A 26,725-nucleotide genomic window follows, 5' to 3' on the forward strand; every position below is an offset into this window, starting at 1 on the left:
AAAAAAAAAGTACTGGGCCACTAGTATTGTTTTATTGGTTAAAAAAGTTGTATCTGTTATGTCCAGAATTTAACCCTGTGTTTCTTTAAAAGTTTGTACATAGTTTGTTTTTTTTTTACTAAAAGACAAGGCAGGATGGGAATAAAGAGGGGGTGGTGAACTAATGGTTTGTGGGAAAAAGAAGGTTGAAATAAAAAAAAATAATAATAAGAAAACATTTGGGCAAAACCCGTGTGCGACGAGTTTTTGTGTCTGGATACAACATTTTGGCAGACGAGGATGGCTGAGTTCACGTTACCACCTCCTAACCCGTTCCTGACCATCCCAGGTGAGCCTCCGGTGCCCTGGCAGAGATGGATTGAGTCGTTCCAACTTTATTTGGTAGCCCTTGATGTTCAGGATATGGCGGATGCTAGGAAGAGGGCTTTGTTGTTGCACTGTTTGGGAGTAGAGGGACATAACAGTATCCATCCTGAATTTTTGTAGATCGCAATTCTGTACCATTGTTTCCCTAACTTTTCCACATTCAGCTTATTAGGGTGATAAAAAATAAATGGACATAGAGATATAAAGACACATGATTAATATTTCAAATCCCACGTTTCCTTTTTGTTAACAAAATGAGTTGTTTAATATTTTAATGTTATGTATACTGTTATCTCTCTACAAAGCTAGCTAATGGTGAGCTTATAAAAGTTCATTTCGTGTCCTTGAATCCGCGAAGCAGCAGCGCTAACCTCTTCTTTACAGTGTAGTTAAAGGTAATTACATTAGTTAGCTAACTACCTGCCCCTATTAGGTGCTTCCGGCTTCTTATCTCGCAAAACTTGCGACAACCTGTAGTATTCTACATTTTGAATTTTGGGCTCACTAATTGAAGTCTCTGGCAAACCTGGCACACTTGCATATCTAGCCTACGGAAGCTCTGAACTAGACCAATGGACAGTCGCATCTGGCCACTTCAGTAGTCATCATTTTGGAACAATAGAGATGTCCTTGTTAACATGGGTCGAATATTACCTGGCCAAACCTATCCTAATTTAACCTGACTCATTGGTCATTCACTGCACTGTAAAGAACGAGTAGCAATATTTAAAGGGCACAGCAGATGGATTTACCCTTTTAAAATAGTTTTTATTATTATATTTTTGACGAGGAGGATTCCTAAATTAAATTACAGATTATTTTAATATTATGTTTTGGGGTAATCTGCACGCTTGCAGTCATGCGAAATAAAACATCTTCTTTCAGTATCACGGTTTTACACATCACAGGTGTTGTATCCAGTTCATTCTCGTTTGTTCCCTTTAGCAAAAATGTCAAATCACAAAATCAGGGACTTTTCACGTTCAGGGCTTTCACAAAAATCAATACTAGACCACGCCATACTCTACGGGTCATTACAAGGTCCAAATTCTACTCTCTTAAAAAATAAAAAAGTAATTCGCCTTTACGAACGACCATCCCGCAGCACTGAACCCATGACAACGAGCGTTTCTGTGGTTCATTCACAGGTGACTGCTGCGCGCGCAGTGCTTTACTTTTTTATGGTGTCGAGATCAGAATATGAAAGAAGAAGGAAGGAAGGACGCCTTTGTCATTGTACCAGTGCCCTACAATTGTAAAAGCTACATCTATAACCGGTGCAAGCACAACTAACAACTAAAAAACAATATAAAAAGCATACATCATACGACAAGTAAATATTTACATAAATAAATAAGGGACGGAAATTATTATTTACTAAAGTAATCATCGTACATACAGGGGTAAAATTTATAACAGAACAGCTCTATGAGTTTTTAAAATTTAAAATTCTGATGGCTCATGGATAAAAAAACTATCTGCAAATCTTTTTGTTCTACTTTTAATAATAATAATACATTTTATTTATTTGTAGGTGCCTTTCTAAACACTCAAGGACACCAAACAATAGACAAAACACAGATTATAAACTGTAGAATAGTAAGTAAATAAGTAAAATACAGAAATTAAGATCAGACAAAGCAATTGTAATCAAAGAGAAAAAGCAAATTAGCAAAAAATCTTAAACAAATTAGTTTTAAGATTAGATTTGAAAAGTGAAAATGATTCAATATTTCTAAGCTCAGATGGTAGTGAGTTCCAAAGCTGGGGAGCAGAGCATTCAATAGTGGTAAGACAGATGAAGGGGACAGTCAAGTGGATGGAGGAAGAGGATCTCAGGGTGCGGAAGGGAATGGCAACATGGAGGAGGTTGGACAGAAATGGAGGGGCAAGGTTGTGGATAGCCTTAAAAGTTAGTAGGAGAATTTTGAATTGAATTTGGAACTGAAATGGATGCCAACGAAGCTGCTGCAAAACAGGAGTGATATGGTGAATAGAGGGGATTCTAGTAATGATGCGGCCAGCTGAATTCTGGACCAGTTGAAGGTTATAAAGAGATTTGTGAGAAAAACCAAAGAAAAGGGAATTACAATAATCCAGATGAGAAGTGACAAGGATATGAACAAGGATAGCAGTGGTGTGGGGAGTGAGGGAGGGGCGAATACGATTAACGTTACGCAGGTGGAAATATGAAGACCGGGAGATGTTATTGATGCGGGACTGAAAGGATAAAGTACTATCAAGGATGACAAAAAGACTCTTAACCTGTGGGAAAGGGGAGACAGAGGAATTATCAATAACAAATTAAAAATAATCAGTTTTGGATAATGTTGATTTTGAGGAATGAGGAGAAACTCAGTTTTGTCACTATTTAATTTAAGAAAGTTTGAAGAAAACCAGGATTTGATTTCTGCCATGCAATCAGTAAGGGAGGAGGGTGGAAAGGAAGCAGTAGGTTTGCTAGTGAGATAGAGCTGGGTGTTGTCAGCATAACAGTGGAAGCTAATGTTATATTTACGAAAGATGTTGACAAAGGGAAGGAGGTAAATAATGAAAAGGAGTGACCCCAAGGCAGAGCCCTGGGGGCACACCTGAAGTAACAGCGGTGGGTTGGGATGTGAAGGTTTTAAGCTGAACAAACTTTTTAATGATTTTCCTGGCTCTGCAGAGGTACTGGGCACTGGAGATATCTACCTGGGAGGCCAAGTTGCAGCCAATAAGTTTCTCTGCCCTGGATATTACCATCTAAAGAGCTTTCCTGTTTGCTGCTGTACAGCCACCATACCATGCTGAGATACAGTATGCTAAAACACTCTGGATGGTCGAGTGGTAGAAGGTCAACAGCAACTTCCAATTCATTTCCACTTTCCAGAGAGATCTCAGGAAATATAGTTGCTGCTGGGATATTTTGACCACCACAAGAGTGTTTGCTGTCCAGGTCAGGTCCTTAGAAATGTAAGTTCCCAGGATCTTAAAAGAGGTGACCCTCTCCAACAGATCCCTATTGATGTAAAGACTTGCTGGCTCTGCTCTGTGCCTCCTGAAGTCAATGACCATCTCTTTAGTTTTGCGGGTGTTGAGTGAGAGATTGTTCCTGTAGCACCACAATGACAGCTTCTGCACCTTATCCCTGTATGCTGACTCATTGTCACCGGTTATGAGACCTATCACAGTGGAGTCATCAGCGAACTTGATGATAGTATTGCTGGAGTAATTAGATTAAGTGTACATGGAATAGAGAAGGGTGCTCAGTACACAGCCCTGAGGGGAGCCGGTGCTAAATGTGAGGATGGAGGAGCTGTGGGTGGCCAGTGAGGAAATCCTTATTCCAACTGCAGAAAGAGTGTGATTGGGAATGGGGTGTGCTATGGTGGGGAGTTCAGGTTATGCAGCTTATCGATTAGTATGCTAGGGATGATTGTATTAAATGCAGAGTTATAATCGATAAATAGCATCCTTTATAGGTCCCTGACTTTTACAGGTGGCTCACCACTGTATGGAGGGCTGTACTGATGGTGTCTTCCATGCATCTATTTGATCTACAAGCAAACTGGTGAGGGTCGAAGGTGGGAGGGAGTCTGGCTATAATGTGCTGAGCAAGAAGTCTTTCAAAGCATTTCATGACTGTTGACGTCAATGCAATCATTCTGCAATCATTAAGGTTATTGATAACTGACTTTTTAGGGACAGGGATGATAACAGCTGACTTAAGACAGGGGGAATGGTAGTCTGTATCAGTAACAGATTAAATAACTTAGTAAGGACTCCTGCCAACTGGTCAGCAATAGCTTTAAGTACCTTTATACATTATATACTGTATGCAAATACACATACTATATATATATATATATATATATATATATATATATATATATATATATATATATATATATATACAGTCATATGAAAAAGTTTGGGAAACCCTCTCAGCCTGCAAAATAATTGACTCTACTTTTAACAAAAAAGATAACAGTGGTATGTCTTTCATTTCATAGGAACATCGGAGTACTGTGGTGTTTTCCGAAACAAAGATTTTTAGTGAAGCAGTATTTAGTTTTATGAAATTAAATCAAATGTGAAAAACTGGCTGTGCATAAATTTGGGTCCCCTTGTAATTTTGCTGATTTGAATGCATGTAACTGCTCAATACTGATTACTTGCAACACCAAATTGGTTGGATTAGCTTGTTAAGCCTTGAACTTCATAGACAGGTGTGTCCAATCATGAGAAAAGGTATTTAAGGTGGTCGGAAATAAATGAAAAAGAGTATATGACAAAGTAGAATGTCATAAAGAGGTTAAAAAATGTTGGTGCGATACACATGCAGAGCTGGTTAGAGATGATGAAAGTACTAAAAATCGAAAATCTCAAAAAAATGATAATAAAGATTGTATTAGCACAAACAAATGGAAATTATTACTCTGTGAAACAACAGAACAGCGAAAAGAGATTGAATATATTGTTCGGATTTAAAATTTAAGTCAGAGACTTCTAGATTGCCTAATTCGTGTTATAACAGGGAAAAGTAGTGTTTATTTCCAATGAAGAGGCGTATCTGCAAGAATTAAAAGATTTGTTGTTTGGTGAAAGTGAAATCCACATAAGCGAGCGGCTGAGGCGCAAAAGTGGTTGCCACGTAGTACAGGCCTAGGGGATTGATGAGCAAAGTGAGCAGGTGGAAAAGCCCCCTAGTCTGACAAAAAGATCTAAAAACACTGAAGCAGCAAACTTTTTGTAAACCAATACTTGTGTCACTCTCAAAACGTTAGACCATGACTGCACTATCTTACCACAGTGGACACTAGAGGGCACTGTTGCTCCTCAAACCCAACACACAGACATGGAGGACACAAGCTAAAAGCACCACAAGTTTTTTTAATCTTTGTCAGACTCTAGCAATGCTTTTCTCAGCCGTGCAGCCACAAGTAAATAAATAATACTTCCCACACAATTATTCTTGATTTCTCTCCCTCTCTCTCTCTCTCTCTCTTTCTTCCTCCTCCGCTACTCACGGCAAGCTTTGTCCACCATCCACCCAACTCTGGCTCCTCCCTGTGAGGTTGGTCCAGTCCTTTTATATTGGCCAACCCGAAAATGCTTCAGCTCTTCTGCTCATGGCCTGCCAGCTCTTCAGGTTAGGCAGAAACCTCGTGCCATATGGCTTCTGTATATTCATAGCACCTCCTTACGGCACCTATAGCACACAACAGGGCTGAGATGTGGAACTCCAAGTCCCATGGTGCCCTGTGGGAACCCGGGGCACTGTCACCCAAGGGAGCTATATATATAAATATATATATAAAAAAAATATCTCAGTGGCTTTTTCACAGGTGTATAGCACAAATCCTCCCAAGTACAAAGGATCACTAGTGGAGGGGAATCTGAACAATTTCTCAATTTTATCTTTAATAATTCCGTCCATTAATTTACCTTTGATTTACGTTAAGCTTATTGGCTTATAATTGCTTGCTTTAACCCGGTCCCCCTTTTTACATAACGTGACAATATTTCTAATTTTCCACTTCTTAAATATATGTGTCAAGGGTTTATCTATATACTCGCTAACCTCTTTAAGCACTCAAGGTAAAATATTTTCTGGTCCTGGTGATTTATTTGATTTCAGCCTATTTAATATAAGCAGTACTTCTTCCACTAAAATTCCAAAACACTCAGTACCTCCTTAGTAGCCTCTGTTACTGCTGGGAGGTTATCTACATCCTCAAATGTGAAGATCTCAGAAAAATGTAAGTTTAGAGCATCTGCTATATCACTGTCTGTATTTAATAATTCCTCTTTACTATTTCTAATGCATGTCACCTCCTCCTTGATGGTTCTACTATTACTAAAATACTGAAAGTAAAGTGTTATTAAAAACAATATGCTCATGTCAAAATAGGGGATTTGACTCTTGTAAAATTCAACAAGTCTCATTTTTTTGTGCAAATGATCTGTTCTGTTCTCAAAAAAGCATTATAGTAATACATATATACATAAATAACTGAGAAAAGACATTGCTACAAAAATATCACTTTGTTATTTTCATAAGTTAAGAAAACCAAGTTATTACTGGCATATTCTTAATCAAAGCTTCAAAATATATACATGCATTGTCACACACGTGCACTTGGGAGGCAGCTAAAGGGCTTGAGTAAGGGCAATTCTGAGTTAGACCGGAATGTGGAAGAGTGCGCTGATTCTTTTTCTCACTTTCCTGCAGACCATCCACTGGAGATTCCACCTGGCCCTGTTGACGTCACTTCCAGGTCCGAGCCTATGGAGGAAGACCTTGTCGGCTCTGGCCCCTTTGATGTCACATCTGGGCTTGAGCCTATGGCTGAAGACCCTTCTGAGCCCGACCCCTCTGATTTCACTTCCTTTCTTTCCCTTTTAAAGCCTCCACCTTTTCCTTATTCCCTCAGTTCTGTTTTGGACAGTGCTATCATTTACTTACAATTTGAAGCCAGGAAACCAAATATACGGGTGGCTGCCCCAAACCTTGCTATGGCTCTTTGTGGAGTTTGTGACAGCATATAAACTCTTACTCTCTTATATTGTTTTATTAATTGAAATGGCACTTATCTGGATCATCTGTGGCTCAGTTACTCAGACAGATGAGTTGTAGTTTAAACACAAAGGGCACACACTCTGACAGATGTGTGAACCTTCTTATATCTTGCATTGATGAGAAATATAAAGTCAGAATCAAATAATTTACTGTGGTTATTAACTGACAGGCAGTTAATCAGGTTTCACTGCACTATAATTTATTGTATCAATAAGAAATAAGAAATCAGTTTTTACATGTTTTGTATCATTCTTGTCTTTCATTACATAAAAAGAATAAACCTTCACTTTATTTCCTTTTTTGACCTGAAAATAAACTGAGCGGTAGGCAGACTGATCTATAAGAAATTTGAGTTCACTCAAGAAATGTTTTATTTCTGAAATACAGATAATACACCACTCCTAAGGAAAATTTGGTGTTTTGAATTAATTTGGAGAGAGTTAAAAAAAATGTTTTTCCATCTACTGTACAGCAACATTTTGAATGGCCAGGAAAAGTTTTTTTCCCATCTGTTACAACAGGGATTGAAGGTGAATTTGTGAAAGTGCATTTTTTTCACAAAAGGGTTAAACATTTAGAGCATTTTATTTCAGCTGATGGGGTACAGACTGATTCTGATAAGGTGGCTGTGATGCGAGACTGGCCTACACCAGTTCGTTTAACAAATCTTTGGTCTTCCTGAGGTTTGCCAGTTATTGTTGGCAGTTTGTTGAAGTTTTTGCCAAGATGGCTGCACCATTGCATCAGTTGTGGTGCAACTTAGTGTCCTTAAATGTAAGAGGAAGACTCCTTATGTACCACTGATAATGTCCTCGAATAGGGACTCAGAGATCGCCCTTCGGCCATTAAAAAGTCTTTGATAGAATCTCCAGTTTTGGCATATGCTGATTTTCAGAAACCTTTTGTATTGGAGATTGATGCTAGCCATGGGGAACAGAGGGGGCAGTTCTTTCCCAAGAGCAGGGAGGAGGGATGCAACCTATAGCATTTGCAAGCAGACAATTAAAGCTAAATGAGAGGAGTATGAAAAATTATAGTTCCTTTAAGTTGAAGTTTTAGGCCTTGAAGTGGCTGTTGCTGAAATGTTTCAGAAATATTTACTGGAAGCCAGTTTACAGTGTATACTTATAATAATCACTTAAGCTATTTATAAATGGCTAAGCTAGGAGTACTGGAACAACAGTGGGCTTCACAGTGGGGTCATTTCATTTTAGCATTAAATATATCCTGGGTGTTGTAACAGCAATGCTGATACTCTCTCACAACAAAATATTAATGACAGAGCAGTTATTAGGAAAGGAACCCACTGCAGAGGTAGGGGTAATGAGTGAAGAGATGCAGGCAGAGATAGTAGTTTTGCCTGACTGAAATCCGGCAGATATGAGATTGTTGTAAGAACAGGATCTAGTTATCAGGCCTTTATGGAAAAACTCGCAGGATGGTCAAATCACTTCTGGAGAGGTATGAGAGCAGATGTCTCCAGGTAGTAAGAAGTTGCTTTGGCTGTGGCAATGGATGGTTGAGTCTAATGGAGTTTTGTATCAAAGAATTGATTGTCTGGGTAAAGGTCTTATATCACAATTATTATTACCCCAGTATTTACGGTAGTGAGTTTATTCATCTTTATGATCCTCATGGCCATCAAAGGGTAAAATGAACAATACAAGTGGTACAGGATTGTTGTTATTGTCCTGGCATAGCAAAGGATGTCACAATTGTAACAGATGTGTCTTGAGCAAGGTGGTACAGCCAAAGGTTCATCCATATATATATGTACATTGCAGGCTACAAGGCCAAATTAGATAGTGGAAATTTAATTTACAGTGTTAGAGCTGGCTAATGATTATAGTTAAAAGGTGTTCATTTTTACTTATATTTTTTCCGGGTATACACAAGTGTGTTATTGTGAAGTTTGTCAGACTTACCAGGAATGTTGATTGGATTCATCTACTCCCACCCTTGAAGATTGACACACACAAAGTGGTGGCTCTGTTGCTAAAGGATCTGGGCTCGTAACTTAAAGGTTGCCGGTTCAAACCCTGACAGTGACAGAAGGAATGCTACTCAGCTGGTCCCTTGAGCAAGGCCCTTAATCTGAAATTGCTCCAGGGGAACTGTCCAAATAGCTGACCCTGTGCTCTGACCCTCACCCCCACCCCCACCCCCACCGAAACAAACTCTGCGTGTGCCTGTGGAGAGTAAGTTGAGGTATGTGAAAAATGACAAATTCCTAATACAAGAAATTGTATGTGGCAATTATATGGGCAGCTTTTTGATTTAGTGATCAGTGTTCTTCATAGATTATGTTCTCCGATGTCAAGATGAAATAGTTACTTGTGTCACGATCTCTGATGTCATTTCTCTGTTGCCCTTTCTGTCCTGTTTTTGGTCTCTCGGACAAACCCTATTTATGTTAAAATGCACCTGTGGGGTTTCAGGACATGTGACATAGCAAATATTTCATTGGCTATTTGTCCTAATGACAAATGACTCTGAATAAAGTGTTTGATTTTTTAAATACCTCCGCACTCCTTCTTTCTCATGCCCTAAACTGATTCTGCAATTCCTAAACATACACTATATATTCTTTCCCAGGTTATAAATCAAATGAAACAGGTTCCATGACATCTGTACTTATTTTCTATTTTCAAGTAGTAAACTAATTGAAAATGAAAGTGGCTGGAACAAGTGTTTCAATTACTGGTACAATGCATGGAGAATGATCAAAAAAGTTTTGAGAGTGACACAAGTATTGGCTTACACAAAGTTTGCTGCTTCAGTGTTTTTAGATCTTTTTGTCAGACTAGAGGGCTTTCCACCTCTGCCTCTTGCGTATGTGGATTTCACTTTTACTAAACAAATATTTTAATTCTCGCGGATACACTTCTTCATTGGGAAGAAACACTACTTTTCCATGATGGCAACATGAATTAGACGATCTACAAGTCTCCGACTTAAAAGTTAAATCCAAGTAATACATTCGATCTCTTTTTGTTGTTCCATTATTTCACCGATTAATCATTTCTGTTTGTTTGCGCTAATGCAATCTTTACTATCATTTTTTTGAGACTTTCAAATTTTAGTACTTTAATTATCTCTAACCTACACTTCATGTGTATCATGCCAACGTTTTTGAATTCTTTATGACGTTCTACTTTGTCATCTACTCTGTGTTTTATTTCCAGCCCTGGGCATGGTTAAATCTCTTGGCACAAAGTCTCGCTTTGCAGAACGTGAAAGTATCTCTCTGAAACAGTCACATCTTGTCCCAGGCTAAAAAGTCTCGTCTCGTCCCAGGATTTTTTTATATAATAGAAAGATATGAATCAGTGAGCTTTATCCTGGATGAGCTTCTGGGGTTAGATTCCATTGAGGTAGCCCAACTCAACCTTGTGATTTCTCAGAACAAATATTGAATATCTCAAGGCAGGGATTACCTATTTGAGAGTGACTTATGGGATGAGGTGGAGTGTTGCTGGTGAAAAGAATTATAAATTTAATCTTTGTTCTCTCGTACCCTAAGGCACTACCCAGTATCTTCCAGTAACCGTAACCAAACAAGCGTCAGTTACTCTTGAGAAGGTTTTTAGATGTTTAGACCATGAAAAAAAAAACATGATGGCTATGCTAGCACATCATAATGTACTGCCAAAGAGGTACCATGAGACTGATGGGTGTAACCTTCAAAGAGGGCTGTCATTAAGAAACATCTGTGTGTGAGATGCTTGTGGACAGCTTTATTAAGCCATACACCTTGCTTTCCTGGTTTTGAGAGCTGATGGTTCTTTTAATTTCTGCATGGGTTTTCAGGGAGTAAATACCAACATTTTCCAGAATGCTTGTTCTATACCCTTTATGAAATTTTAAAGGCCTCCACAGAGTTTCCATGTTCACGGCTCTGTAGCTACAAAACAAGTATTGATAGTTGAAGATGGCTGAAGATTGCATGCAGAAGACTTATGTCATCACCACAGAGGGCATCCAGGTAATGTAATTTATTCTTTACAATGGTAAAGCTCATTTTCAGGGCCTTGTGTACAAACATACTTGGGGAGTGTAAAAGCAAGTTTAGTTTTATTTATATTGTAAATGATCTGATTGCTTTCTTCCTAGCATAGGAAGGTTTTGGATGCTGTAATGCAAAAGCTCTGCCAGGACCGACTAACCCTGAACATTCAGAAGTCTCACCTTGGACAGACCTATTATCTGTTCCAAGGGTATGTTGTGTCTGGTAACAGTCTGAAAACTCTGTGAAGGGTGGTTAAATGGTATACAAGTAGTACTACAATTTCATCCCACAAACTGAAGAGGCTAAAATACTGAAGAAAACCTTATTATCACCTATGCATTTAGGATTCTAATTGGTGAAGAGGTTAATTATTCCACTTTGAAAGAGAAGAGTCTGGTGATTTCTGCGGCCACAGAATAGTGGTTCAACCTTCTGGGTTTGGTTTGAGATGTATACTGTCATTACTTATTTCTTTCCTTGTGATTCATCTGTCTTTAATAATATTCATAAACTGCAACAACTGCACAGACTGGTTATAGAGACATTATGCAAGGACCAGACTGAATAATTACTATAACAGTAAAAGAAGACAGGACAAGTTTAACAACAATGATCTTGTCTGGTTCCAAGGCAACCTCTCCAATAACTCTAACACATATCTATCAAAAATAGCCACAAAATGTCTTGACAATAATTAGGATGCTAATAATTATAGGACCAGATGATTTAAGGATGGAGTAACTAAAACACACTCATCTGATACGGTCAGTATGAAACTATACTTCCTTCATTTTGAGCTACTAGCTGGAATCAAAATCTTTGTTTGAGGACATAGCTCTGTTTGTACTGTACTGCCACAGTACGATATGATCATACTACTGTCACTGTGGTACTAATCTGTTGATTAATCTCCCAGTCTCCTCGGTCCTTGCTCATGAGCAAGACTCCAAGGAACCTGCACTCCTCTGCTTCTTACAGCCTTTCTGCAGAGAAGAAGTCACTCTTTTCTCAGAAGTCACATCTGGAGTTGCTGATTTTCATCATAGTCATAACACACTTCTACTGTAGTATGTACTAGAGATATTCCCAAACCGGACACTCTAAAAATCTTAGGTATCCTTTCCATGAAAGTCAGAAATAGGGGAAAAGACAGGGTGCACCATTTGCCAAGTTCTAAACTTAATTTTAAACCTCATGCCCTTTTAGCACCTTGTACAACATACACCAAGGAACACGGTAATAAGTTGTTTTTTTTTCCTGCCTACTAAGCACATGTAGAAAGGATGGGCAAACTCCCACAACTAATCAAATAGATTTTCAAAGACCATCTACTGTTCCACATACAGTGTGGATTCAACATCGATCCACCTTTATCTGAAGATAAAAAAACAATTGGACTCTAGTTCTCAGTACCCTTGTACATGCTTTCACTGGGAGGATTAGAAGTGAGACCCCTCAATAACATGAATACATCTCTCATCCCATTTTAAAATTAGAGATCTTTCTCAATGTGTCAGCCAAAAGAAGCTGTTCAGGCTTTCAATTAGGGAAATTTGAGAAATTTCTAAACTTGATGGATATGTTCTTCAACAAAAGACTCAGCACCAGAAACATCAGTTGGTGTTGGGTCCACCTACATGCTTGAGATCACTGCAGTAAATTTTTAAAAACTCAGAACATCCATCAAGGATAATAAAATCTGACTGGAAATGCTGAAAGTACTGGAGATCTCTGGGATAACAGGTCTATTCATGCTTAGGTTGCAAAATTAGAGTTATCTGGTTATTGATTTGGTGGTGCTTTCCAGCTACAGGACCTTGTCACCTCACAGTCCATCATACAATCCTCTTCCTACCTGAGTTTTTTGTGCTGGCTTGAACTCTACAACAAAAAAGTTAGCAGATCAGAATATCTCATATTTTTCAGAAAAGTGCATTAGTGTGAGATTTACATCTAAGTACTGCATTGTTTGCTATATCTTTCAATGTTTAACTCTGTTGTGTTGTATTCTTTTTTATTTAACTTTTTCTTTGGAGTTTCCTCTTTCATTTATATTTGACTACTCATTATTAAGGAGTTGACACGTAATGCTAATGGACAGTTATTTTACTATTCCCCACTTGTGCGCTTATTAGAAAATAACATCTTAAAATAGCCAGAAAATTAAAAAAAAATGGTTATCAATATAACACAAATTCCTACGTAATTCTGTAAATATTTACCATATCCAGTTTGTAATTTCTGGACTGATAAAAAACACACAAAAACAAATTGGAAACTAACATCTGGCTAAATTAAAGTCCAAGTACAATTAAAAGCAGAAGTTGGTTGGGATGAAAACCTGCATCCACAGGGGGTCCCAGACCTAAAACTTGAGAACCCTGCTGTAAATCAAACTCTTAGATTATAGGATGAAATGTACGAGCAGTTTGGAGTCCTTATTTGTCAGGTTAGTTATTATTTTGAAAAAAAAAAAAACATTTCTAATTTATTTAGTAATTAATTTGAAAACCTCAGAATGGGCTGTGTGAAGAACTGTCTTCTTCTGTTGAATACTTTCATTGGCTGCCAAATTTGTCATTTTACTGGTCTTACCTAAACTTTCAGTGTTGTAATTTATGACACCATGACAGCTTTGTAAACATATTTTCATTATTTAATGAAATGGCTTGATTTAAAGTTTATCCCAGAGATTACTTTTACTGAAATTAATAATGTAAACTATACTGTACTTGGTTCTGTTCAAATGTTTAACATTGGGACCTCATGGTATAATACCACCAAGACATTTTAAAAAATCTGAAGTTCATCATCTAAATTTGCTCTACTCTACCTATAGTTTATGATTTATTGCAAAAAAGGCACCAGAGAACACCTAAAATAGGGAAGTTAACTCTAAAAGCATTTATAAGAATTTCTGGTTAAAATAAAATCATTAACCAGAAATACTGTATTTAATAATAACCTGATATTTAAAAGATGGCATTTAAAATTTTTTTGAGGTAAAGGAATCATCTTTACGTTGCAAAGTTTTATATATAACACATTATAAACTAGTAACATACTGCAGTAACCCCCATGAACTGTAGCACACCAGCGTAGCTGATGCTGCTCAGCCATTTAATCACATTGGTTAAAAATTTAATCGGTAATCCACAGGAAAATTCCAGGATCATCCAGTGTCACAATTACAAACTTCAGTGCAAGACACTCTGCTGTTTGAACAAATTGTTATCTTAAGGTTGATTAGGTGGCTTTCTGACTTTTCCAACATGCTAGACGAAGCTCATCTTATACAACTGACACACTTTTGTATTGGCTAACTTAAAGTATGCTTCTGCTTTATTTGATGCATGTCTCCAATTCTAAACCCTATTACGACAATTAGCTTTGCTGTTCATTGCTCTGGGATGGTAAATCTTATTCTAAATCATTTACTATATGAATGTAGTTTGCATTCATAAGAAAAAAAAAACATGCTTACATACAGTAGCACAATTAATTTTATTTGTAATAAAATTTGCAGTCACAGCATTTAGCTCTTGGCTCCAGTCCAGGACTATCTATATGGAATTTGTACATTCTCCTGCCTCTGCATGGACTTTCTCTGAATACTCTGGTCTTCTTTTTACATCTCAAATTAGATGTATGCTAGGCTATCTGGCAGCCCTTAACTGGACCAGTGTGAATTAAAGTGTCCTGTGATGGACTGCTACACTGCATAGAACTGGTTCCCACCTCGTGGCTAGTGCCCTTTGTGACCGTGAACTGGATAATTCAGTTAGAAAATGAAAGAGGATGGATGGATTTAATGAAATTACTATTCTATACAGAAATAAAAAAAGTATGATAAACTTAGGGCCCAAGGATGTCAGAGACAGGCATACAGCTGGCCCAGATATGACTTTCTAGAGATCATGTTCAATCTCTGTTACAATTTCAAATGGAGAACAACATAACTTTGTCCTTGTCCTTGAAATTTAACCAGCGAAGCAGTTATTTTTCAGCAATTATGCTGATACAATTTTAAATCAACATTCTTATTGTCCCTAAAAATACTAAGGATGGAAACAGATTATACATTTTCTAGCAGCATGCTACACAGCATATTACATATACAGCAAGAATATTTTGTCTCTGGTGTTTTCTATTTTTTAACATGCGAATAAAAGTTCATGTTTTTCATAGCAAGTGAGCAAATAAGTAAAAAATTTAGGGAATTGCATAACTTATTTAAATGTAGACAGTCTTGACAGACACACAATATCAATGTCCAAACCAATGGTATTTATTTATTTTTAAGAAAGGAAAATAGAAGATTTGTTGTTTACAAGGAATAGATATAAAAAAAGAAAGAAAAACCCATAGTGCAGTTATTTCAATTATAAAGAATGAAAAGTATTGGAATAAATGGTTGTGTATAGGAGGGCATTTTACAAAATTGATAATCAAAGATAGAAAAGAATAAGCCAAGGAAAGCCCAAATGTAATATAAAAGGAATTAGTCGTTCAGGCAAAAAATGCCTTGGTGTGTTGAATAAACTTTTGCTTCACAATAAAGTGAGAAACAAAAGCCACTGTTGAACAATATTCACAACAAATCTTAATAATAAATTGTAAAAGATATATGATAATCATAAAATGATTAGATCCAGTGGAAGCACATTTCTTGGTTTACTGTGATCGAAATGGACCTTTCTGGCCACAAAGCTAAGTGTTATGTTTGGAGAACTGTTGAATTTTCCCCCCATCCCAGCAAAATAACATTTCAGTGACAGCATGTAAACCCTACGAAAACAAAAGACAAAAAAGATGCAATAACAGCACATAAAATTCCTGAAGAGTAACATGCTGCAGAGTATCCCTTCAGGACAATGACCCAAAACCTAAAGTCTAAAGCCAGTTTACAATGGTTTAGAAACAACAGGTAAATTTCCAGGGTGCTCCACTCAAAGCCTTAATCAATCAATCAATCAATCAACATTTATTTATATAGCACATATTCATACAAAAAATGTAGCTCAAAGTGCTTTACAAAATGAATAGAAAAATAGAAGACACAATAAAAGATAAACATAAGTCAACATTAATTAACATAGAATAAGAGTAAGGTCAGATGGCCAGGGTGGACAGAAAAACAAAAAACTCCAAAGGCTGGAGAAAAAAATAAAATCTGTAGGGGTTCCAGACCAAGAGACCGCCCAGTCCCCTCTCCTGTCCTGCAAAGAATATATGTTACAATACAAAACCCCTTCAAACAGGTCCTTTTAAAGTTATGGTAATGTAAGGAGTTTTGCAAAGACCGTAATAGTATATATAGTATTTTTGTATTTTCCATATTTATCAACGATTTACGGTAAATACAAATCAAAGACGTAAATTTTAAAATAAAGCAAGGTTAACCAGTCCAAAGGGTGTGAGTGGCAGCCATATAATTATTGAAAATAGAGCAAGGTGTATTCTATATGGAAGTTTTTTTTGCCGGGATAACAGTTTACATTTATACTGAAGAAACATTCTTGTGTCCTGAAATAAGGGTTTGACTTCGGCATTCACAGTTTTCTTGGTTGGTATGGACACACCCGCAGAGGGCGCTATCGCTGACGTGTACACGTCTGTCCAAAATGTATCTGGACTCCCAAAAGAACGTTTATGTACCTGAGGGCGTGCCTCTGCGCAAGAGGCCGCCCAGTCTTTCTGAGCTACACGCTAGTGTGCATGTCACGGCTTTTCCGGCTGGACAAAACCTCGGCGAGATGTGGCTTCGGCGTGACGTCACTTGGCTCCTGCAGGCGGCACTCTGAACGGAAAACTCCTCCTCAGACGAAGAGAAAAGAAGTTTTGTAGACGGCGTTGGACTCTGAAGATACTGGCAGCTCGTGTATTTACTCACGGAGCTTCAAGCAATGGACTCGGAACATATCGAGATGAACGGAGAGGTGAGGCCGGACAGCGGACTGGTTGTATTGGGGAGGGAAGAGGACGGGATAAAGAAACGGACGTATACGACGTCGACTGCTGGGTTCCGTTACCCCGTGCAACTTCTTGTGCCGTGCGTGATAGCAAGTGAAGTGCGCGCATGCGTACCGGTTGCCACCCTTTTTACTGCCCGCGAGGCATCTTAGTTTCAGCTGCGAGGTGCACCCAGCGGTGTGGTGTTGATGTGCTTACATTTGAGATCGGAAGCGAAACCAAAATAAGACAAAACCGCAAGTTCTTACACCTAGTAGTACATCTGTTTACAGCGCAGTAGTAATTTCCTTACGTTTCCATCTCTTTAACGGCTTTCTCAATCTAATCGCATGTATGGATTTAAGTGAAAAAAACATTTCAGGAGAAGCATATTTTGCATATTGACCCCGCGCCCAGTGTCATTTCCTAAACTGCAAAAAAAAGAGGGTGGAGGCAGTCAGCAGAAGGAGTAGCCTTTTAAACATATATTTATAGCTGAGTCATTTATGCAAAGTGACTGACAAATGACCTTCTTACTTTTATTCTAATCTTAAAGCACTTTACTTGTGCCTAGAATATTTACTCTTACAATTCTGGGTAACTTTTATTTCTAATAGCTTATGTAGCTATGTATGTACATCTGTCACTTGACCAATATTGATGAGATGTTATGTTATGTCCTGTGACTTGAAAATATTAACAGAATCTAGCTCAGTTCCACCGGAGAGTATCATAGGCGTGTATGGCAATCTACCACAATATGTTAGATTTACTCAGACTCTCCGAAATAAAGTCTTTCCTTCGCCATGCTAATTTTTTGTAGGTAATTGTGTTTCTCCTCATACTATTTATCATTAGGCAGCCACCTTCTGTATTTGTGACACAACACCAAATAGTGTGTTTGGTTCTGAGAAAGCAATTGCTGTACAACTGATTCATCTGTAAATGCTGCACAGAGATAGGCAATCTAAACATTGTAGCTTAGCTGCCACCAAATGCTAGGCCAACCCTAATTTGCAGATTTTTGTACCATTTCTGGAACAGGTTGACCAGTTTATCTGTGTCATTGTGTACATTTTCCACCAAACACATTTGTTATCGCAGTCATGGCAACTCATGAATTTACATACATTTCTAGACTTTATTTTTATTTTGTTTATTAACTTTTGTAGATATTGGAAAATGCTCTGTTTCTTGTGATTTCAGCTGACTTGTCATGTCACAAGTAAAGGATTTGAAACATGTGAGTGATGCTTGTTCTTAAGCTTTAGTAGAGCAGTCAAAAAATGACTTAGTTTAGGAAATACTGACCTTACCTTGACTCCTTGTCTTCACATTTCCCTTAGCCCTTAATCAAAGTTCTTTTAGGCTGATATCACATTATAAAACTTTTAGTGATGGTGTATGTCACATTTGCAGACCACAGTCGCTACCCATATCAGATTTATTGGTGCACTGTTGACTTTGCACTTTTTAATCACAGCCAATATTGTACTAATTAGCTGATTCTCACCAATGTTTTTGGGAAATTTGGAAAATGAAATATTTACAGAATGCATTCAGAAATCTTGTTCTCATTTCCTCAGTTAATGTGGTAGCGCTGCTGCCTCGCAGTTAGGAGACCTGGGTTCGCTTCCCGGGTCCTCCCTGCGTGGAGTTTGCATGTTCTCCCCGTGTCTGCGTGGGTTTCCTCCGGGCGCTCCGGTTTCCTCCCACAATCCAAAGACATGCAGGTTAGGTGGATTGGCGATTCTAACTTGGCCCTAGTGTGTGCTTGGTGTGTGGGTGTGTTTGTGTGTGTCCTGCGGTGGGTTGGCACCCTGCCCAGGATTGGTTCCTGCCTTGTGCCCTGTGTTGGCTGGGATTGGCTCCAGCAGACCTCCGTGACCCTGTATTCAGATTCAGCGGGTTAGAAAATGGATGGATGGATGGATGTTGTCAGGTGCACAAGGTCACACAGCACTGCATCTCAGTGCCAGCTCTTCATCAGACAAGAGAATGAGAAACACACTGCCCCACTGGGCAGCTTACTGACCACACTCAAAAAGGAATACAGATCCAGGCATGCCCATGTTGAAGTAGATATGTTGATGAAGAATAAAAAAAAGTGTAACCCAAAAATTGGGAGTGTGCTCCCCTCGATTTTATCATATACTGAAATAGAAGAAAAGGTCATCAGAACCACTTCCAGTTGCACAATATTTCTCAAATATCATACCTCTTTGTTTCTCATCATAATTAATTGATAATATTGATACACAATCATTTATCTCTATTTATCATCAAACTTTATATTATAATGATATTTTTGCACTTAGGGAGGTTGAAAAAATGGTGGAATTTTTTCATGATTACATATGCATTTACCTAGATTACGATCAAAGTCACCTAAAAATATAGAAAAAGTGTTAGTATTATATAATATCTGTTGCATTAAATTGCTATAGGTAAAACTGCATTTAGCTACATTTAATTATGATAATGATGGCGGAAATTAAAAAAAAAAAATCATAAAATCAAATGTATTACCAGGATCACAAAAGGGATGTATCTGCTTATTGTTCCCATTACATCTTTATATTTACATGGCATGTTCAAAGTTTACATGTTATTGTTAAACTGATGATGTATAAAGTAAAATAAAATTGATAAAAGTTATTGAAAGAATATGCATTATATTTAATACAGTTTTTAATATTGTGTATACATTTATATTTCCATGATATAAAAAATTCGGATGGTTGTTTAAATAAAATACTACTTCCAGTTGAATAATTTTTCTCAAATTACATATCTGTTTGCTTGTTATCATTATAAATATCTTTACAAAATTTGAATCATCTATCTGTAATTATAACCATAGTTTACCTGAAATTTGTGAAAGTATTTGCTAAAACTGGAAGTGGCTCAAAAGTTGATAGGATTCCTTATTTTTGATATAAAGCAGGTGTACAAAATCTCATTAACCTAGGTCAAAGTGTTTTCAAGTTAAACAGACACACAGACAGGCATAATTTCGAAAATTGTATTTTTCGGACTCAGGAAGTTCTAAAATGTCAAGATTAATCAAAATCTCAAGGTCAAATTTTTTCACAATTCCTATGCTTTCTCTATACTATTAATATGCAAAAGTAAAAAAGAATCCAAAATATAGACGGGAGGTTCTACACAGAAAAGTCATAAAGAGACATGAAAAATGTGTATCTAAAACCATAAGGCAAATGAACAGAATCTAAAAACTGATAAAAAGGCTACTAGTTGGAATCCAAACCAGAAGAAAATCATAAGAGAAATCTTGAGTGAATTCAAAGGACAGAGCAAAAGTCAAAAACCACCAAAACCCTACACTAAATCAAGGGTAGCACTAGGATAATGGCTGTGGAATGCAAAAGACCTCAAGTACTCAAGTGAACCTAGACTCCCTTTAAAGCCAAAGTCACATTACGCTGTACTTCTAGTCATGTGGTATGTCAGATTTGCTGAAAGCCGTCGCTGATCTATTGCTGGACCATGTCAATTTACATGATGGAAAACAACTGTCCATGTCACATTTACCTTCCAGCACAGTTTAGCTTCTCCCTTTTAGTGAGAGCCAATAATGTGCTGCCAGATGGAGCTGGTGCAGTATGGGGAGTTTAGCCGTAGTCTCTACCCTTTTTCCTTTTTTCCATTCTATTTCAGTATATAGAACACGAGACATCAGAAAGACAAGCCTCCCTTCTGTTTGCATGGTTCAAAACGTGTGTTCCTTCTTACCAGTTAGGCTATCTTTAAAGACTGGAGTGTACAGTTAGCTGTTTTACTTTTATATATACGGGTGGCAGAGGTTTGGGCAAATGCTAATGAAATTGTAACTGTAAGATAAATAAGGGTCAATCAGTTATCCAAATTTCAAAATTGGGTAGAATCTAAAATTCTAGTTAAGAGATTTTCAGTATAATCTATTATTTTTAAACAATTCTTCTTAGCAAACAGAATTTTATTTTTAATGAGATTTCAGACAAAGTAAGTCATGCAGACACCCCATCTTAAACAGCATGGCAACTGGCATATCATAAGTTTGCTCAAGTGCAGTAGTACTACATCCGTCCATCCATTATCCAACCCGCTATATCCTATTGGAAAATGTCTGTAGATGCAAAGTGTGATTCAAACTGAAGGACAAAATCAAAACAATGGTGAAAGGAGCATAAGTAATAAAACCATAAAATGTAAAAGATGTTGTTAAACTCCCAAAAGTGGTTCAGCATGGCAATGGCTCATTACAATGTAACATCTAGTTAATACGGTTGTTCCTGTCCTTTATCACTGTTCCTCAATTTGTATGAAAGACATACTGGCAACACTCAGGAGGTGAGATAATAATAACAGCAAATTAACAACTGCATAATTCGTTTGGTCAATCATGAAAGTGGTTAACTGTGTTTCTCACAGGCAGAACAACTGCCATATCACCTAATCAATGTTTTTCAGTTTTCCTTTTTCAATTGCTTGAATATGTTGCATAGCATATCTAAAATTCTTCACATTAAGTGTATATCTTGAAAGTTTTTTGAAGTGAATGTTTTCGTGTCTTCAGCCAGAATTTGTTGTTTCCCAGTCTTCCTAGTCTTGCTCGAAATTGCATATATTTATTTATTTTAAAATTAAATTGTGGTTGTTTATTGTCACCACATTCTGTCTATATGATATTATTCTACTGGCAAGCAAATATAGGTGTCAAAACATTTGCTAAACAAACAAAATTTGGAGCACTGGTTATCAGCCATAGACTTTAGATGTCAAGATTTTTTAATTGACCTTTTGACTCTACTCACTTAGGTTGTGTAATCCTGGAAAGTTCTTATGCTTAGTACTGCTTGGGTACGTTCATCCCAAAAGTGTTTTCCTCAATGAAAAGCTTGACAGAAACTGCTTTTTGATTTTTTGAACTGAGTCAGAATGTTAGGCACCATATGTTTTTGTAAATCTGCAGTCCAAAAGGCATTTTAGATGACAGTTTTGTTGACCAGTATATCTCAACCTCAGCCTTTTGAATTCTAAACACTGAGTGCAAAGAAAGCCAACAGCTCATCTTGACATCAGACCTTAGCAGCAGCTTGGATTTTGCTTTCAGTGGGTGCAACTCAATGCCAGCCCCGGGTGCAATAAACACAAAAGTCGCCGGCTAACTCTGCCTGCCAACAAGCTAGTACATACACAGAGTAATAAAAAAATTACAATACCCCGAACCTGATACATATTAGGCTACCAGTTGTTTAAAAAACAAAGACATAGGCTTACCTTTCAAAGGTAATCATCAAAAAAAAGCATGTTTAGACCTGGAATGGACTAACCATGGTCTAGTGTTGAGATCACTAATTCAGAAATTTTCTTTGTCTTAGCTATGGACAGGGCTGTGCATGTTTAATATTTCCACAGGCACACAGAAGTGGCTTCAGGGTATACCACTTGAGCAGAGTCTTCACCTTTGTATTCCTCACTATTATCTGAACTGGAATCTATCATATAATGCAGTCACTGGCCATTTCTGAAGAACAGGCTCTAATATGACAAATCTTTTTTTTCTTCATGTGTTTCAGTTTCTGACAAGCCTGCATTCCACCCATCTTGCTGCTGCAAAAGCCTTGTCAAAAGCGCTCAGGGAAGGCTGTTTCATGCAACTAGCAGTGAATGAATGATATCATGGATAATAATAATTAGATTAAAGAGGTAGTGATTGGCCAGTGTAAAGACACTAATATTTATGTGATAAACAAAGAACAAATATGTTTTCAATACAGTTAATAAATATTGATTTCCTTGTAGGCCTCGGGGTGGTACACTTTCTGGGAATTCATAAGGAGGAGTCAGATATGGTTGTGCAGATGGGTTGGGTGGTCATGACTTAGGTTCTTAATCTGAGGTTTGTAATCAATTTGCAAGATGTAGAAATTCAGGGCATAAAGAGCAGTTGGATGCAAAACTAGCTTCAATATCAGAAAGCTGGTTATGGCAAAATAGCATTATTCAACTTAAGTGACATTAAAAGTGATGTCTCTGAAGAATCCGTGTTGGAACCATAGGCATTTTTAATTATATGAATGATCTAGAGTAAAATGAAACTAGAAATTTGGTTAAATTTGCTGGTTAATTAAACAAAGTGAATCCGCAGTAATCCTGGATTCAACAAAGGTTATTATTATAGGTGGACAGAATTCATCCACCCATCCATCCATTTTCTAACCCGCTGAATCCGAATACAGGGGTCTGCTGGAGCCAATCCCAGTCAACACAGGGCACAAGGCAGGAACCAATCCTGGGCAGGGTGCCAACCCACCGCAGGACACACACAAACACACCCACACACCAAGGCCAATTTAGAATCGCCAATCCACCTAACCTGCATGTCTTTGGATTGTGGGAGGAAACCGAGCGCCGGAGGAAACCCACACAGACACGGGAGAACATGCAAACTCCACGCAGGGAGGACCCGGGAAGCGAACCCGGGTCTCCTAACTGCGAGGCAGCAGCGCTACCACTGCGCCACAGTGCCGCCCGGACAGAATTCAGACTTGGGGAAATTAACCTTAATGTACACAAGTATAAGTATTAATCTATAGGTAATGAAATTCCTACATATGTGTACACAAAGGTGGATCTGAAACAGCTCATGAGAAAGAGAGGTTACAGTGGACACTTTACTGCATGTAATCACACACTGTAAGGAAGAGAAGAGGTTGTGTTACCACAACACTTTGAGTTAAGTTGGAGTCAATGGAATTTATCTTTCAACTGTGTAACACTCTTATGGGGTCTTACCTGCAGTAATTTGTACCCTTACTTTTAAAAAGATATAACAGAGCTAGAGGAAATCTACATGAAAAACATTAGACGTGCCAAAACTGCAGGGTTTGAAGTATGAGTAAAGACTGAAGGAGTAAAATCTTTACAATTTAGGCAAACAGAGTTTAAGAGGTGACATGATAGAAGTGTTTAAAATTATGCAGAGAGGAAGGGTGAATGCCAGCTGTTGGTTTAAAATGAGATTTTTAGCAATAACACGTTGGCACAAAAGCTGATTAAGGGTAAATTAAGGGTAAAGGGTTTTTGTACAGAGCAGCATAAACATAGAATAAGGTACATAGCAATGTGGTAGATAATAGTACTTTGGGGGATTTTACATCTTGACTCATTGATTTCTTTTTGAAAAAAGGTGAATAAGAAACAAATAAGTTCAGCTGAATGGCCACTTCATGATTAACTGTTTCCTATGCTAAATATGGAACAAGAGATACTTAAACTACTTATTCTTGTCACACTTCCACAAATAAATGTCCTTTCTTTCTTTTTAGTGAACTAGGGGGCTTTGCCCCCTGCTCGCTTCGCTCGCCAACCCCAGGCAAGCACTATGCTACCCGCATATGGGGAATGTGGATGTACAATTTAAACAGATTTTAATTTTCATGCAAAGTGTTATATTTGCATCAACATGACGTATAACTGCCTGTGACTGAATTTCATTTTTTTTTCTCTATTAAATAAAATGACATTTTCGAATATTTGGCTCTGAGATTTGTTAATTGTCTTTGCAAAAGCTATTCTAATGGGAATCTGATAATGTTTTAATACCAATGGCATATCAAGATCTCCTTTGTTGTCTAATGTTACCTGCGGAAGGTGTACTACATTACCTTTCTTGGATACTGTACATCCTTCTTTCTACAGTAATTTATGTGGTGGAAGACCGGACAGTGTTAACGGTTATAGATATTCTTCATGATATTGTAAGTTGTTGTTTTCATCTCCTGCCTGGTCACCACCAACTTTTTCAGCATAGTCTATTGATAAACATTTAAGCATTTTGCCTTGTTACCGATCGACATTTTTTTTAATAAATTCATTTGACTTTCTCGTTTCTAGGTGCTATGATTGCCTGTGTACTCATTTTTTCTGTTGATAACCCTTTGTGATGAAATTCTTCAATAAGATTTGGACATAATAGTCTTCTTTAATTGGGAATTTAAAGTGAAGAAAACATTAAAATAAAAGCTGAGAGAGCAGGAAGTGTGTCTAACAAAAGCATTCTCACGAATGAGAGGTGAGAGGACTGTGGTCTTGTTTGAATATTGTTGATAGGAGGGTGTGACTTGGAAAAAATCTCATTGCAATATTCTTGTCTCGCGGGACTTTAAAAAATCATTTCCAAAAAGTCTCATCTCCTAAAACGTCTCGTCGTGTCAAAAGATTTTTTTATATAATAGAGAGACATGGCTAGATATAATCAGGTCCATAAAAATTATGTTTCAAGTGTTTATTTTCTAAACTGACTTGGTGAACAGTTTAAATGATAAAAAACACAGTCATATTAAAATTGGTTCAGTCATTACATTTTAAAGATATACTCTATGCATATGTCAGGATGATATTTTAAAGTGCATAATTTATGCAATTATGAGATATGAATACTTGAATAGATTCTTTCTCCTGATCATTTTCTGTACTTTGCTGTAAAGTCACCCCTCATCACTAATTGCAATTGAGAAAAAAGGAACAGATTTTAGTGCTTGCAATAGTGAGAGAAATTAAGACTGGCACACCCAGCTTTAGCTAAAGAGAAGAATAACTAGCAACACAATCAGACAGACGGTCAGCATCTGATCTGGGATCTATCTCACCAAGAGTGATTGAGTTTTGACTCTTCTACATTCTTGAGAACAAAATGTGAAATGCTACAAGTACTGTATTTGGCCAAATATCACCTTGACACTTGTACAATGACAAGATTTTCCTGCATTTGCAATCAAGACGTAAACACCATATCAATTGCTTGAGAAAACCAGTGCTTTGGAAGAAGAAACAACAGTGTGATGGGAGTACACTGAAGTTTTCACCTGCTTCATGGGGCTTGTGCCTATAACCCCTTTTGGTTTGTGTTACAAAGCTCAGGAAGTATGCCATAAACAATTACGGTACTTTCTGTGATAAAGCAGGGTCATATCTTGCCTTATAGTTCATTTTCTTGTTGATAGAACTTTTTAACAATTGTGAATAAGCATTTCAGTAATTAAAAATCTATATATATATAATTCACTAAGGGCACGCAAGACACTGAGCGCAAGCAAGACACTGAGGGCACGCAAGACACTGAGCACTAGCAAGACAAAGCCCCACCCGCCAACTCTAAGACCATGGGATACACTCGACAGAGCCCCGCCCGCCAACTCTAACCCTCCTACTGCGTCATGGGATACGCACAACAGAGCCACGCATGCCAACTGTAACCGTCCTCCTGAGTCAAGCGTCGCTCTCGAGGCATGCAAAAACTCACCAAACACAGCCTCAGTCACTTTTGTCTGTGCAAAAGTCCACATGCACCTCTGAGCCACGTTGACTTTACACCGCATGCAAGACAGAGAGCCACGATCACCAACTCACAGAGCCCCACCCACCAACTCTAAGACCATGAGATACGCATGCATTTAGTGTATAAATGGATATAAATAATTGCATGTAAACGATTCGCCAAAATCCGTTGTTTGTAAACGATACTGTTTAAAACGTTATTGTTTTTTCATCAGAAAACCCGGTTTCCACGTCTACCTGTATTAGTTTAAATGGCACTTTTACCTCTCGCAATAGGGTGGACGCGCTGACTTATTGTGTCGACTGGCCAACACAGTGAATGCGGCGTCTATCTATATATGTCTATGTTTTCCGTAGTCTGCTACAGGAAGGTACTCTCTCGAATATTGGCATTGGTTTCGCTCCTTGCTATTTTTGTTATACTGCGATGGTGGTTTCCTAAGCCTTTGTTATACTGAATTCCTTTCTCACTGTTTTCTGTTCCTATT

The 26,725-nt window shown here is 37.7% G+C and overlaps 1 protein-coding gene across 1 annotated transcript in view; it reads left to right on the plus strand.

Moving 5' to 3' along the window:
- The first annotated feature begins 16,624 nt into the window (after positions 1-16,624).
- ninj1 (ninjurin 1) overlaps positions 16,625-26,725 on the plus strand; it is a 34,727-nt gene continuing 24,626 nt past the window's right edge. Inside the window, exon 1 of the mRNA XM_039770973.1 lies at positions 16,625-16,879. Within this exon, the coding sequence (XP_039626907.1) occupies positions 16,847-16,879 (33 nt within the window). The 5' untranslated portion in view covers positions 16,625-16,846. The remainder of the gene's footprint in view (positions 16,880-26,725) is intronic.

The sequence above is a fragment of the Polypterus senegalus genome, chromosome 12 (assembly GCF_016835505.1).
Source record: "Polypterus senegalus isolate Bchr_013 chromosome 12, ASM1683550v1, whole genome shotgun sequence".
NCBI classification, from domain to species: Eukaryota; Metazoa; Chordata; class Cladistia; order Polypteriformes; family Polypteridae; genus Polypterus; species Polypterus senegalus.